The following is a 15806-nucleotide window of genomic DNA, read 5'->3' as shown; positions in this document are numbered from 1 at the left end:
ATATCATGTCTTTATAAAACATTTTTTCTTTTATCTAAGTAATCTGCAATAGTATGTATAACTTAAAAATATGAAGACCTATTAATAATTTATGGAGAATATTTTCAAATAGTCAAAAATTCCTGCTTTCTTCATAAGATGGCTAATGTATGTAGTTTCCTGTAGTTAAATATTGTTGACTTTTAGGACTTAAACATATTTGTCTTTCAGCTTCTGAATTCAGACCACAGATCTACCGCCACAGTTCAGATCTGCAGTGGTTCTGTAAACCTTAAGGGTTCTGTGAAATGCAGAGCTTATATTCACAGCAACAAACCCAAGGTTAAAGACGCTATGCAGGTACAGAAAGGAATAACTGGTATATGAAAAATTGATGCAAGTTAACATAACTCTTCAAAAATCCTCATTTTATTTCCTTTAACCTCAGATTTTATAATTATTATTATGATCTTAATTGATGGAGGGCCATTCTGTTGGACAGTCCAAATATACCATGTAACTGGTTCCAGGATTTTTACATGTAGAATATATATATAATTTATATATATATATATATATATTTTGTTGTTGTTGTTGGCTTCTTTTAAAGTTATGATTATGCAGTCTTAGTAGTACACGACAGTTGTGAAATATTACTACATTTGAAATCATTTATTCTGAGGGAAATTGAATTTTATAAATAGAAAAAGTATTGATGGATATTGTTGTATAATTCAGAATTTTAAAAAATGATGACTGGCATCTATGTCATAGTTATTCATGTCCTTACTTGGAATACTGGTAAGATTTTTTTAGATACAGAATTTCATTTATTTATTTGGTTTTAATGTACTATTTAAATGAGATACTAGGCAAATTTGTCATTAACTATAATTGTATTAAGAAGTATAGTAAATAAATGGAAATAACAAATTGATTGATGTGGATGTGTCAGTTGTTGAGTGAATGTGATTATACTGGGAAGCAAAATTTGTAGGGGTTATATAATTAAATAATGAAATTCTAAAGTTTTGTTGTTGTGTTTTTGCTTGTCCCATCCCCCACCTACCCAGGCAGTGAAGAGAGACATAATGAACACAGTTGCTGATCGTTGTGAAATACTATTTGAGGACCTGCTTTTGAATGAAATCCCAGAAAAAAAAGTTATGAGTATAGAATAAGTACTTTTTTTTTCATGTGTTGTTCATATAATAAATTTTTAAATAGGTACTATTTATAAACTATGTTGTTTACCTCTCAACTATAACAGACTTCATTACATTAAAAACAAAGGCTGTTACAGTTTAATTACTATTCAGTCTTTGGGGAAACAATTAATTTATACCAGCTCAGTAATTTGTGTTTAAAATATTTTTTTCACTTAAAAAATGATAATATTGAGTATGCTTTTTTTGAAACTAAACCTAGTCCCCATTCCTTCTATTCTGATATGAGTGGATTTTCAATTCACATTTGGGTATATACGTAATTGAAACAATCAGAGTAACTTTTTAAGGAAAGATTTTTATGTTTATAGGGAACAAACAACTTTTCTATAAACTAACTTCTTTTAGTATTACTTATAGCCAGCATATTAGGTTTGCTAGACTAATCAATCATAATCTTTATATTTGTTAGTACATTAGATTGTTTCTTTGGGATTGCCAGATTCAGCGTTTATCTTTCTCTCTCCTGTGGATAATATTCCTAAATGATTCTTTTTTGGAATACTATTTGAGATGTGTTTCTTCCAAAAGTTTATTCCTTTAATTTTTAACTTCAGATCAAATGAAAAACTTGGTCTTACTTAGATAATAAATTGCTAATTGAACCTTTTAATTTGAAAGTTAGAAGAAGTGCTTTTTCTTTTTTTAATGAGCCATTTAAATTTTTGCAATCATTTTCTTCACATCTGATTTATATTATTTTTTCAGGCAAACTTAGAATTGGTGCAGTTTGAAATGGTTTAAAATTTTTGTGTGCCAGTAATACATGTACCTTCTAGCTAGCTTTGAAGTTACTTAATCTGTTTCAAATATCTGTGGCTCAAAATAAAATAATATAGTCCTTATTTCAACACATAGTTTATGATGTGCTGCTGTACAAATTGTTGTGATGCAGTTCTACAACTAGGAGGCAGTCTGGTCAAAGAGTAAAATTATTGCCCTAGTTCTCACCTCCAAACAAGTAATGCATGGAATCTACAGGGAACAGGTGAAATCATGGCATTTCCCATGGCACTTAAGGCATTGTTCATCTTCTGTTTGTAATTAAAGATACCACTAGTTTCTTAATGAGGAAATGTAGGTTACTTTAATGTGAACCCTACTTTTCTACTTGATCTTTAGATCGATAGCTTTTTAGTCATGTCTCTTTTTGACAGAGGTCTTTCTTCACACAAAATCTATTTTTGTGATAGTTCATTACAATCATAGTGTTGAACTAAGCAGCAGTTATGTGTTTATGTGAGTCAATGACTGTTAGAAATTGAAAAAGTAAGTTTTAGTTTGTAAATATTCAAAGAAAAGTGAAGTAGTTATTATTTATATAGAGTCATGTTTTTCTAAAAATTATTTAAGATTGTTTACAAAGAGACATTATACATAAAACGGAGAAAAATAAATAATGAGGCACATGGAAGAAGAGAAAGCAAGCAAGTTAGGAGTTGGTAGTGAGCTTGGTACACAAAATATATGTGTTCATGTCCTAAACAATCTTGATATCGGACTCCATCAAGTAAGATGTAGTCAGTAGTGACATTAATACAAAAACATATGCTGTCTGTCCTGTATTCTTGATGTAGATAGACTCCATTTTGACTCCAAACATGCATGATAAAGGGAAAAGTCAGCTTACTATAAAATTCACAGTGCTTTAAGTTTAAAACAAACAAGAAGATGACAGCTTTCTTCTTCAGTGTTCCAAGAGTGTTTTTGTGCCACATCAATTAGGAAATGAAAAAATATTGTCATAGTATTTTCATATCCTTCCCAAGTACATCTTGATTAATGCCAATGACAGATCTGTCTAAATATCGATAATGTTCCTTCTCCTTTTAGATTCTGAAAAAGAGTTCTACATTCTCCCTCACCGAGTTTTTGTCCCCATTCCTGGATCCACTGTAAAGTTATGTGATTATAAATTTGGTGATGAATCAGCCGAAGAAATCAGAGACCATTTTATAGAGATGTTAGATCATGTGGTTCAAATAGAAGATTTGGAAATTGCAGAGGAAGTCAACACAGGTAATTAACAACCTGATTAGACTATTGCTAAGATTACCCTTGAGATGTCTGGTTTAAATATCATGTCTTTATATTTTCTTAAAGCTAACTCTGTTTGCCATTTCAAGTGTTAATCAAGGCATTTAAATGTATTTGACTAATTTCTACATGAATAAACATACAGTAATCATTTTTAGAAATCATACCAAAATTTAAGACATTTAAGGTATTTTCAAACCTAGTAAGTAGATCTTCATAAGATCAGTTTAACCTTAAATAAGTGAAAATGTATAACTTTTAGGTATTTATTTTAATGTAAGAGCAAGCTTTTCTTAAAACTAGTCTTAGTTATTTGATTAAGTATCGTGTCATAAAGTTTTTTAACTACTCTTGTTTATTAAATATTTCTCTATATTTCTTATCTTTTTCTTCATGTCCTTTTTTATATAATGAGTACACTAAAGTGAATGGGCATTTTCAAAAATTAGATCAAGCTTATTTTTAGAGAACAGATTTGTCATACTATCCAATTGTGTAAAATAATTTGCTTCCCCTAGTCGTAATTTTAGTCTAAAGACTACTTTTTTTTTGTTTTTCTAGTAAGGAAAAGATAACAAAACTTGTCTGTAAAAATGAAAGTGTATAACAATCTTTCTGAAACATTCAAAAATATGTAATAAAAGGAATTATGTATACATGTCAATAAATCTTTAGTAAAAGAGCAATTAACTGTCTTTGAAACTTGTGATGTCAAAGTAAAAAGTTTTTAGGTTAGTTTTGAATGTGGGTGTTTATGAAATTTGAATATTTCAATTTTTTAAAGTTCTTTTTCTAATTTCTTAGTTATTCCTCTTAGCATAGCTAATTCTCACCCCCTATGAGGAGTAGAGTGCACTGTTGATTATGGTGAGTCAAGTAAGTATTTGGGGAATTTCAAATCTGTCAGTCAAGTATCAAGTTAGGGAAGATCACCCAGGCTTAGTTTTTTCCAGATTAATATTGATCATGATGTGAACAATGTTTTGAAGAAAAAAACCAGCACTCTTCTAAAGTGCTTAGTGCTCAGTTTTAAAGAGCAGCTATCTTTTTTAAAAGTGTAACTCTGGTATATTCTGGAGCAGATAGAAAATACCTACTTTTTGAAAGTACACTGGAGCCAGGTGTGTTGGTATGTCCCTATAATCTGAACTACTAAAGGGACTGAGGCAGAAGGATCTCTTGCTCCTAGGAGTTTCAGGACAGATATCCTGGGTTAAATGGTGAGATCTCCATCTCAAAAAAAGCCAAAAAACACTACTTCCTTATATGTACTCTGACTTGTCTTTATTGAGATGTTACACTCAGTTGAACATTCTGAGAAATGTGTTTTTCATTAATTTTATTGTTGTGTGAACATCATAGAGTGTATTTTACACAAACTTGATTAGTTACTCAACATTTGATGCAGTCAAGAGACAGGTTAAACATGATGTGTCCAGAGTTGATGCTGGCATAGCATGGCATGCTATTTTGTTTTTAAATTTTATTTTTTCATTTATTTTAGGGCCTGGGGTTTGAACCCAGAGCCTCCTCCTAAGTGCTGGGCAAGCATTTTACCACTTAGCTACACCCTCAGGTTGTGGCATACTGTTTTATAGTAAACTTTTTTTTTTTTAAATAAGTAGGGCTGTACTATAAATATTGATAAAAGTATAATAAATATATAAGCTAGTGATGTTGTTTATTATCAAGTATTATATACAGTGCATAATTGTATGTGCTATGCTTTTATATGACTAGCAACGCAGTAGGTTTGTTTACAGCAACATATATTGGGTCCACCATTGACTATTGTTATGTAATATATGGCTATATTGATATTAGCCATTGTTAATACAGAACCTACTGTGTGCCAGCTACTGTTTTAAAAACTTTATAAATACTAAATTATTTAATCCTTGTAACAGCTGCTGTGATGTGGATGCTGTTATATTAACCCTGTTTTCCATTTAAGAGGATTTAAGCTCTGAAGGTTTTAGTAATTTCTCATTTATATTGCTATTAATGGAGGAACTAGAAATTAACTTAGGCTACTTGGTTTAGCAGCTGTGCTTTTTTCCTGACAGGTTTATTTATGGCCTTCCTGTGAGCCTAACTAATACAGACTATAGGACTATTACTTTCCATCATCTAGATACTTATTTTAGCCTGTTGTCCATCATTCTGTCCTTTGGAACTTGTTTAACATAAATGAATGTTGTTATAGTATCCTAGTTTAATTTATTATTGATCATGACAATTTAGTTTCTTATTTGTTAGCTGGAATCTTGGATCTGTTATCATATATGGTTTTCATATTTTTCATATTCTTTGTCTCACTCTTAGTAAGCAGCTTGTCCTAAACTAAGGAAGGAGTAATAATGGTAGCACTGTTTGCAAAACCTGCCCCACTAATAAAGTTTCTTTAAAAATTGGATCTAAAACAGAAGGAAGAGAAAGATTTCCTTTATATTTTTTGACTATAATTTTAAATATTTTTAATTCATGTTTGATTTGTTGTTGTATTTTAAATGTAAGAGTGTACAGACTGGCTTTTATTTTATGTAGTGCTTTTAAAGTTAGTCTTAAAAGAGTTAATAACGGGGTTCATGTTCTTAACACTGCTGAGACATTTACCACTATAAGATAGCCTTGCATGAGCTTCCCAAAAACAAACTAAAATCTAATAAATTCAAAATTCTATGAAGCCATTATATTTGTAGTTCAGCAAGCATTTATTGAGTATTTCATAAGATTCACAAGGCCAAGGACTTTTGCCTTTGTTGTTCATACTGTGTTTCTAATGCTTTACTAAGACCCTAGCCTCATCACATCATAGGGACTCATTAAATATTTGTTGACAACAGAATTATTGGTTTTGTCAGTCCTAGAGATTGGGATCCAAAGATCAATGAGATACCGATCCTGTCTTCAATGAATCAACTAGAATTTTTTTTAAACTTGTCATTAACTTTTATGTGCTCAAACTAGGTCACTTTCATTAAACTTTTTCATAGTTCCCTGTGTTGTGCATTTATTTTTTACGACAATAGCACACCTTTTTTTTTTCACACTTAGACATGAAGTTTATAAGGTTTTCGTAGTACACTATATTGAACATGATTAGAGTTTAAAAAGGACATAATAGTCATAATTTTATGGCTCGATAGTTCAGAACATTGTAAGGGGTAGAGAACATTTAAAATTCTTGAAAATACATAGTACTGGTTGTTGTGCCAGAAATAGTAACTCTAGTTTATAGCATTTAGTATGTCTATTTATGAGATATATATTAAGCATTGCTCTATTCAAGGCTATAATAGATGGGAATCAATAACTGGATTCCTTTCCTCAAGAAGCCCATAATCAAGGCTGGAGTTGTAGCTCAGTGGTAGAGCGCTTGCCTAGCTTGTGTGAGGCACTGGGTTTGATTCTTAGAACCACATATAAATAAATAAAGATCCATCAACAACTAAAAAAATATTTAAAAAAAAAAGCCCATAATCTGATTTGGAAGATAGAATGTCATATATATTATTACTTATTCAGAGAATGTAATAATGTCCTAAGAGTACTGGTACCTAAGAACTTAATCAGAATTAAGCAGTAAGTATTATCAATAACCTACAATTTACAGTATCAAAATTTTGGCATTAGCATTTTAAAATTTTAGTAAATTTTTTTCTTTTTTTTTTTCATTCTTTATCATGACTACTTTTGTATTTTATTTCCACTGAAGGGTCATTGAAAGCACATAGCTATTTTATAAATTATTCTATATTGTACTGGTTAATCCCAATTATACTTAAAGTCCCTTAGTTTTGCATGGTGTTCATTTTTGCAAATAAATGAGCTTTAAGAACCAAAACAACATTCTTCTTTTCCATTACTTATATGCATACTAAATATATTTTAACCCTATTTCTCAGTTCTCTCTCAGTAGCTTTATCATTAGCATTGTTTGTATTATATTAAATATTAGCATGAACCCACTAATATGAAGTACTTTTAAACCTTAGATTGTGGGTTTTATATATAAATATATTTTTAAAAACATTAAACTGGGCATAGTATCCCATATCTGTAATTTCAGTGACTTGGGAGACTGAGGAAGAAGGATCAAAAGTGTGAAGCTAGCCTCTGCAACTTAGTGAGACTCTTATCTCAAAATAAAAAATAAAAAGGAGTGGGGTTGTGCCTCAGTGGTAAAGCTTCTGTGGGTTCAATCCCAGCACCTTAAAAATAAAAAAAGATTCACATTATAATATGAAAGGTTTTTTGTAATATGCATAGATTTTCCAAAACATTTGGAATTAGGATTTCCATATAAAGTAAACTACAAAAAGTAATTCAGATGTTCAGATTAAAAAATTAAAATCAATTACACATTTAGGAACATTCAATTTGTTTTAAGTATCTGGCTTTATTTCTAAGTTATTTGAAATTATTATTTGCTTGATTATTTAATTATTTATGTTCTATAATATAGTTGCCAAGTAGTTGCTATGTTTAAAATACATGTTTTGCCAAGTAAGTATTTTAAAATAACATACTTCTAAATGACTTAAGAGATGAAGGACAATTTGTTTGTCAAAATGACTCACTTATGGTAAGGGATAACTATGGCTTTAAAATTTCTTAGATGTGTTAGTCATCCCCCAGTAGACATTAACTTAATAATTCAGACATACTTTATCCATAGTATCAGATTGAAAAAAATGAAGACACACCTTTAAAATCTGGTGAAACTCATCTTTGACATTTATGTCTGGATATCAAAGCTGAAATTCATTTTTGTTGTTCAGTTAAACATTGAGAATTTAAAGGAAAAATGAGTTAACACTAAAGTTGTATTTTTATGGCTAATTGCCAACTACAGTGATACAGAAGACAACCAACTAAGGAATTCAAGTCTTAACATTTCATTTTAAGCTTCTAAATAGTCCTCTCTACCCGTTAGCAGCTTGGAATGAACAACTTTGCATGTGAACATGGCCGTTTTTTCCTCTTTTGTTAAGAGTTACTCAGGAAGGTTACTTTCTTTCATGATTAAGATTTGTCTGAATTTAAAATTACTTAATTTTAAGGAATAGTTCTTATGAAATCATGTTATTTATATCTAAATTTTCAAATAACATTGACATATTGGTGAAATGACCTAACGTCTTGAGATTTGAGTTTAAATCCTTTATGTTCCCACCAAAACAGACAGACATATAAATTGTGTCAGTCTGTATCAATAAATAATAGTGATGAACACCTACCATGTTTTAGGCATGGAGTTCAGGTAGATAAATATTTTACCTATTTATGTTTAAAGATCTTATAGGAGAATATGGAAGGTCAGCATTTGATATTCAAATAATGGTTTAGATAATTACAAGAATGAAGAATAGCATAGAACAGGGAACTCTGAAAAACTTGAGTGAAGTTGACCTAGGCTGACATGAAAGTTAATGACAAGTTAGTATCTATACAGATTTTTTTTTTTAATTCTAGTTGGCTCATTAAAGACAGGGATCACTATTTTATTGATCCTTGGATCCTAATCCCTAGAACTTAACAAAATTGATAATTTTTTGTCAACAAATATTTACTGAGGCTAGGGTCTTAGTAAAGTGTTGTGTGTTTGATACAAGGATTTTATTGTCCCAAAGATGGAAAGAACCTAGCCAAGATATTTGCTAACAGAAGATCCAAAGTTTAATATAAATACAATTTTGCTGTCCCATTCAACTTTTAGACCTATAGACTGAACTTGGAGGAAATTTGAAGCTGTTGGACCAATTATAGTTTAGAACTAAAGTATAATAGCCCTTGAGAAATTGGAACTGTTAAATAGTATAGAGACAGTTCATAATATGACTGTCTCATCTTTTTTGATTAATTTGATTGAGAGTAGAAAAAAGGAGAAAAGGGCTAGGGGTGTAATTCATTGCAGAGCACTTGGCTAGCATTCACTAGCCCCTAGCACTGTGAGAAAAAACAAAAAGAAAAAAAGTGGGGGTGGGGTTTGAGGATGGTCCAAGTTAATGCACTTTAGTTATATACTTGAAGAAAGAATGGTGGTGCACTTGATCTCAGTGAAGTAGTTACTAATGATTATTTCTGAAAACCATAGTAAACTTAACTTTCATGGGAAATTAATGAGAAGTAGGTAATTTTTTCCCTGTATCCATTTGGTGCCCTGGGTATCCATTGCAGGAAGTTCATATGTTAACTTCCTGGTCATATGCTAGTAAAATGGGGTACAAACATCTGTAAGGACATTTTAAATTAAAACAGTGAGCTATTTTATTTTAAATTTAATCGATGGTATTTACTATGTCTCTTTGCAGTTTTTTTTTTTCTCTTTTTGTACATAAAAAGAATCAATCTGAAACTAGTTTTCAAATGTAGTTTCCTAGAATTCTATAGAGCAGCACTCTACTCTCACTTCTGGAATGATGAGACAGGATAGAAGAAAGGAACTAACTGGTCAGGTTGCAGGAGCCAACTTTTTTCATCTATTATACTGAGATTTTCCGTCAGATTTTTGTTTTCATAGAATTCTTCAGCACTAGAGGGGAAAAAAGAAAATTGAAAATCCCTACCCTGTGTAATCTCTAAGTTATCAGGTCACTTTTAATCAGTGTTCAGTAAATTCTGATAGGACAATCTATATAAGTCTCTGTCAGCATAATGAAGTAGAAAGAAAACTTTTCTTTTTAGTTGAATGCTTTCTCTCTCTTTTGGGGAGGGTACTAGGGCTCAAACCTGGGGTTTCACACATGCTAGGCAAGTGCTATACCATTGAGCTACATAGCCCTTAAAAGAAAACTTTTGTTTGAATCCTCACTTGATGCCCATGACCCTCAAGTTATGCACTTTCCTAGGTTTTGTTTTCCACCTGTAAAATGGGGTGATGTACTTGTCCTCTTTAACATTTAGAGTGTGGTTAGGTCACATTTCTAATGTTTGCTTGTATATTTGAACTTGCAGATTTGATCAAGAGTCAGCACTCTTTTTCTGTATCAGGCCAAATAGTAATTTTTTTTTTTACTTCATAAATAATCTTTTTTAAGAAATATTTTTGTTTTATTCTTTTTTTGGATTTTTAAAAAAATTTAGTGTCTTATATATGACAACAGAATACATTACAATTCACATTACACATGTAAAGCACATTTTTTCCTATCTCTGGTTATACATAAAATAGAGCCACATAAGCTCTCTTTCACATTATTTTTGTAATCTATTTTTAGCTCAGGAGCTGTATAAAAACTGGGAATCATTTGATACTGGCTCTGTAGCTTTCTGGTTGGGTCAATGATAAAACTGTTAAATATGAAAGTTATGTCTGTTTAACATATACCATGAGTGGAATATATTTGACATATATTCTATGATATGCAGTTCACCTACATTAGATAAGGAGTAATTTTATAATGTTATAAAAAAGATGAATAGAAGAAAATCAGTATTGATTGTATGTTCTTTAAAACTCAGTTTAAATGGTAATTCTCATCTTATATTGGATTTATTATTATCTTTTACAGCTTGTATGAGCTCTATGAATAATGAAGCTTCATTGGAACACAAAGATGATAAACAGCTAGAGCAACCAATTAAAACTACAGTAATGTTGAAAATTCGGCAAAACATAGGTATTTTACCTTTTTTATAACATTGAAAAGATAATATTTGGGTTTTGAGTTTTCTTAGTACTTTAAAATTATTTTTATTTCTTAAAAGTACTAGATTAATACCAGATTATTAGTATTTGTTAAATATTATGGAAAGTTCTGGGTTCTTAAGGAAGAAAAGTTTATAAATAATGTGTTATCACCTAAGTGCCCTCAAAGATGGCATAGCCCATAAGCTTTTGGTGTTTTCAAAGAAAAACATCTAGAGTTTTTGGAATCAATTAGTAAAGAGAAGCCAAAGTGATATTCCTAGAATGACTTCTGCAGAAGATTTTGAGGTATTTTATGAAAAAAAAATCAAAATACATGTTTGGAAATTTAAAATGCACTTTTGTATTTTAATGAATTTTTTTAATATTTATTTTTTAGTTGTAGTTGGACACAATACCTTTATTTATTTACTTATTTTTATGTGGTGCTGAGGATCGAACCCAGGGCCTCACACATGCCAGGCAAGCGCTCTGCTGCTGAACCCCAGCCCCAACCCCGCACTTTTGTATTTTAAATGCTCCAAGAAGTGCAATAGTCCCTTCAATATGTTTTGATTTTTTGAACAAAGAAAAAGTAGATTATTGCTTAGTGGAATAACAATTCAAGAAATGCTAAACATTATTATTTATTACTTATAGTTAGGAGCCAGATATTTAGTTGTAGTTCTTGTCACTCATTAGATAAGCTTTACTTAATTACCTAAATTCTTTGTATCTCTATGCGTTGGTCTGTCTGAACGACTTTGGTTAATTTGTTTTTTTAACTTATCATAATCAGGAAAAGCTAAAAGTTGCCAACTGCAACTTACTATTACTTTGATTTTATAAATCTTGGCTTTTATAGTTTTGAATAGCTACACAGACTACTTTGCATTTTAATATTTGAAAACCACTGACTGTTTATTGCTGCTTTTTTTTTTTGGCTTAAACTTAGCATTGTGAGATGGTTGGTGTGTTCTCTGTGTTGTGCGCATGTGTGTATATTCATAGAAATCTTTGAAAGTATTTATTTTGTCTTTTTGTCCAAGTGTGCACCTCTGTGTAAGACATTTTGTCCAATAATTGTAGTCTAATTTTTCAACTTATAGCTTTATTTTCTGCTAAGACTTCACTAGCTTTTAGTATAGACCATATGTATGTGTATTATGATACAGTGTATGTTTAAGAGTATGTCTCTGTGAGTGCTGTGTTATAGCTCATCTGTTCCCTGCATTTCAGAGCTTAGGAAGAGTTAAGCCTTTCTTTTGCTCATTCCATTTCCATTTGTTTTGTGTCTGTTTTACTTTTAGGTGTGATTGCAGCATTTGCAGTTGCAGTTCTTGCTGCGGGTATCTCCTTTCATTACTTCAGTGATTAGGGTGAGGCACAAAGAGCTTCCTGATCATCCAGAGAACATTGATCAACAACTATAAATAATAAAGATATACACAGTCCCTCTGTAGTCAAGACACTAGCAGTCAGATCTTCTACCACAATGCCTATTAGGTGTGTTTGTTTCTTACCAACCTGAATTCACCAGCTGCCTTGTTTAGCATCTGTTTATATTATAGGCAGCTCAGGTTTCCAAAAATAAAGTTATGCATCTAGATGAGAGTTGCATGTAGCAAAGCATTATCCATTTCTGAAAGGGTTCAAAATGTGGGATATTAACAGATGTTAGTCCTATTGAACTAGATCACATATTGATCAGGACATTAAACATTTAAAGAGTATTGACTACAATAGCTTACTACTAGACCCCCCCTAGGAGAAATTTCTCCCAAGTGGTTCAGTAATTTGTGGGCTTTGTTTATATTCGAGGACCTTTCTGATACGTGTTCAAGTGATCAAGGGCTAAGGAACCTTTCCAGAGAGATTTGAATGAATAACAAATGACAAATTATGTGCTTTCTCATGTTAGTGTATTATAACTTTTTAAATATATTAAATAGGACTTTGCTTCCAGCAATATAATAGACTAGATACTTTAAAACAACAAGATCCTGAATAAAATATGCTTTTGAATGTGCTCAAAAGAAGTAGGAAAAAACCTTTTAAGAAATCACACCTCAGTCTTTCCTCTTCCACAAAAATGAACACCTTTTTAGTTGGGAATCATGAATACTATTTTTAAGCATTAATACAAGTGAATTTTGGTTTCCTGCATGCCAGGTACCACTAGCAGCACTGTTATAAGCATTTTGCCTAACACCAGATATGAATCTGAGATGCTGCCTTAGCCAGAACAGTTGAATATTAAATAGCCCTCAGTTTACAGAACTCTGTAGCTCCTGGCAGAAACAGAAGGGAAACACTTGTAATTAAGTCCCAAGATTCCCATAGATAATGATTAGCAATACTATTTCATGACCAGATATCATGCCACAAGGTGAAACTAGCTAGCATGAGAAAGAACCTATGAAAAAAATAAACATTGAATTGAGTTCTCCAAATGGAGAATGAAACCATAAGCCACTTCCAAAAAGAACCAAATGGAACTCCTGGGAATGAGAATGTATTTGTTGAAATAAGAAAAAAGTAACCGTCAGGTATACTGAGTATTATAGTAGATTCAGCTGAAGAGACCAGTGAACTGGAAGCTAAGTCTAAAGACATTACCAGGAAGCAGCAAGGAGAATACAAGGAGCTTGAAAATATTACGTAAGAGATATGGAGTAAAGAACTGTAAGGACTAGGAGGAGAAAATAGAATGGAGAAGAGGCAATATTTGAAAAGATAACAGAATTTCCACAATTTTTGAAAAATGTGAATTCACAAATTCAGGAAGCACAATATATCTTACTTACAATATATACATACTTAAAGCAAGTCTATGGCTAGACGTAATGGAGTAAACTGCATGATATCAAATACAGGATTTCAAAAGCATCCAGAGATGGCATAAAGATCTTCAGTGAACACAAGACAGTCAGATATTTAATAGGCCTCCTGACAGCAATAGTATCCCCAGTGTGTCCAAAAGGTGATAGAATGGTATGTTCAAATCTGAGAAGTGTCAGCTTAGAATTCGCATGAAGCAAAATTGACTGTCAACAGACCTTCATTTAAACTGCATATGAATGATCTTCAACAGGGAGAATTTCTCTAAAAGGATGATCTGGAATTGAAGAACCAGTAAGCAAATAGGATAATAAATATATGTAATTTTAAAGTGTTGTTTGTATAACACAATCATAAAGGAAGGGTATTTATGATAAACTGTAAACAAATATAATTGTAAATAAATATTATAAAACATGAATGACGTGGAATTTTCAAATAAGGATATAATTGGAAAGCTGCATAGTAGCCTATAAAATGGGAAGAGGGTGATTAAAATTACAGTGTCCTGAGGTGCTTTTATTCAGAGAACTGTTTTAATGTGATTATTTACATATATACAGTCAAGTTTTAAGGATGACCTCTAAAAAAAATAGGTAGGAGATCAGTCATTCCAAGAAAAAATAAATGTAAAATGTGGAATAGGAAGTCAGTAAATACAGATAAAGGAATATATTGGGGATCTGAGGCAATGCTAGTAAGATAATAGTGTTGGGGATATAGTTTAGTGGCAGAGTACTTGCTTAGCATGTGCCAGCCCTGGCTTCAATCTTCACCACACAGAAACAAAAAATAGTAACCAGTCTTGTATTAGTATTAAGTATACTGAATTACCTAGTCATATGACAGATTGGTCAGCGCTTTTAAAAAAAATACTTAACTATAAGCTGTTTTAAAAGAAAAACATCTAAAATAAAATAAGACATGGGGAGGTCAAATGTAAGAGAGATAAAAATGTATTAGGCAAATATTGAAAGAAAACCTGTTTAGTGATATTAAATCAAAATTAGACTTTTTGATAGTGTTATTAAAGATGGAGAAGGCCACAAAAAACAGTAAAAGGAATTCACTAGGAATATATAACAGTTTAAAAATTGTATATATCTTATGAAATGGCCTCAGTGTATGAATTATAAGGCTAAAACAAAAATGAATAGATTTCAACTTTCTCACTTGATAAGCAGACAAGTGAAAACGTTTCAGTAATGTAATTAATAGTATTAACAGCAGACACATAATGTGTTTTAACATTTAGAATATTTTTCTTTATCACTATATATTATCAAAAAGTGGTCATGTACCACACTAGACATGAAGTAAATCACAATAAGTTTCAGATAATTTATTTTAATACTGGGAAAAAACCAGAACTCAGTAGTAAATGTTAAATGTTTTAAATCATTCCTTTTGTAAGCTTAAAAGGCCCTTGTAAATATAAGAAGAAAACATGACTGCAGGGTGTGGTGGTGCACATCTGTAATCCTAGCAGCTGGGGAGGCTAAGGCAAGAAGATTGCAAGTTCAAGGCCAGCCTCGGCAATTTAGCAAGGACTTAAGCAACTTAGCAGGATCCTGTCTCAAATACAAAAGGCTGGGGATGTGTCCCTGAGTTCCATCCCTGGTAGCCGGAAAAGAAAAAAAAAAAAAAAACACCCATAAGTACTGAGAATCTAAGTAATTTGTTTTTAAAAATTGATAGAGCAGAAATACACTTTGAAAGGAAATTAGGGAAAAGGACTAAATGTCTGACTTAAAACACTAGAATATACAATGTAGAAGGAAATGAAAGTAATGAATTGATGAATTAGAAAAAGATTAGGGCTGGGGATGTGGTTCAAGCGGTAGCACGCTCGCCTGGCATGCGTGCCGCCAGGGTTTGATCCTCAGCACCACATACAAAGATGTTGTGTCCGCTGAAAACTTAAAAAAAATAAATATTTAAAAAATTTATCTCTCTTTCTATTTTTTTAAAAAAAGATAAAGATTAACAATATCAACATTGTTTTCATGACAAAACTAAACTGGCATAATGGAACAGGAAGAAAACAAGCACATGTAAACAACATAAAGCTTGAAAGGGTTCTATCCCAC

At 31.4% G+C, this 15806-nt stretch overlaps 1 protein-coding gene across 1 annotated transcript in view; it reads left to right on the top strand.

Moving 5' to 3' along the window:
* Positions 1 to 12953, top strand: part of Odr4 (odr-4 GPCR localization factor homolog) — a 30522-nt gene extending 17569 nt beyond the window's left edge. The window contains exons 11-15 of the mRNA XM_077802665.1: positions 211 to 339; positions 1053 to 1143; positions 3039 to 3224; positions 10760 to 10867; positions 12186 to 12953. Coding sequence (XP_077658791.1) covers positions 211 to 339; positions 1053 to 1143; positions 3039 to 3224; positions 10760 to 10867; positions 12186 to 12253 — 582 coding nt within the window. The 3' untranslated portion in view covers positions 12254 to 12953. The remainder of the gene's footprint in view (positions 1 to 210; positions 340 to 1052; positions 1144 to 3038; positions 3225 to 10759; positions 10868 to 12185) is intronic.
* Positions 12954 to 15806: the final 2853 nt, after the last annotated feature.

This window comes from Urocitellus parryii, chromosome 9 (genome assembly GCF_045843805.1).
Source record: "Urocitellus parryii isolate mUroPar1 chromosome 9, mUroPar1.hap1, whole genome shotgun sequence".
In the NCBI taxonomy this organism is placed as follows: domain Eukaryota; kingdom Metazoa; phylum Chordata; class Mammalia; order Rodentia; family Sciuridae; genus Urocitellus; species Urocitellus parryii.
The sequence above is the reverse complement of the archived record's forward strand: the minus strand, read 5'-3'. Positions and strand labels throughout refer to the sequence as shown.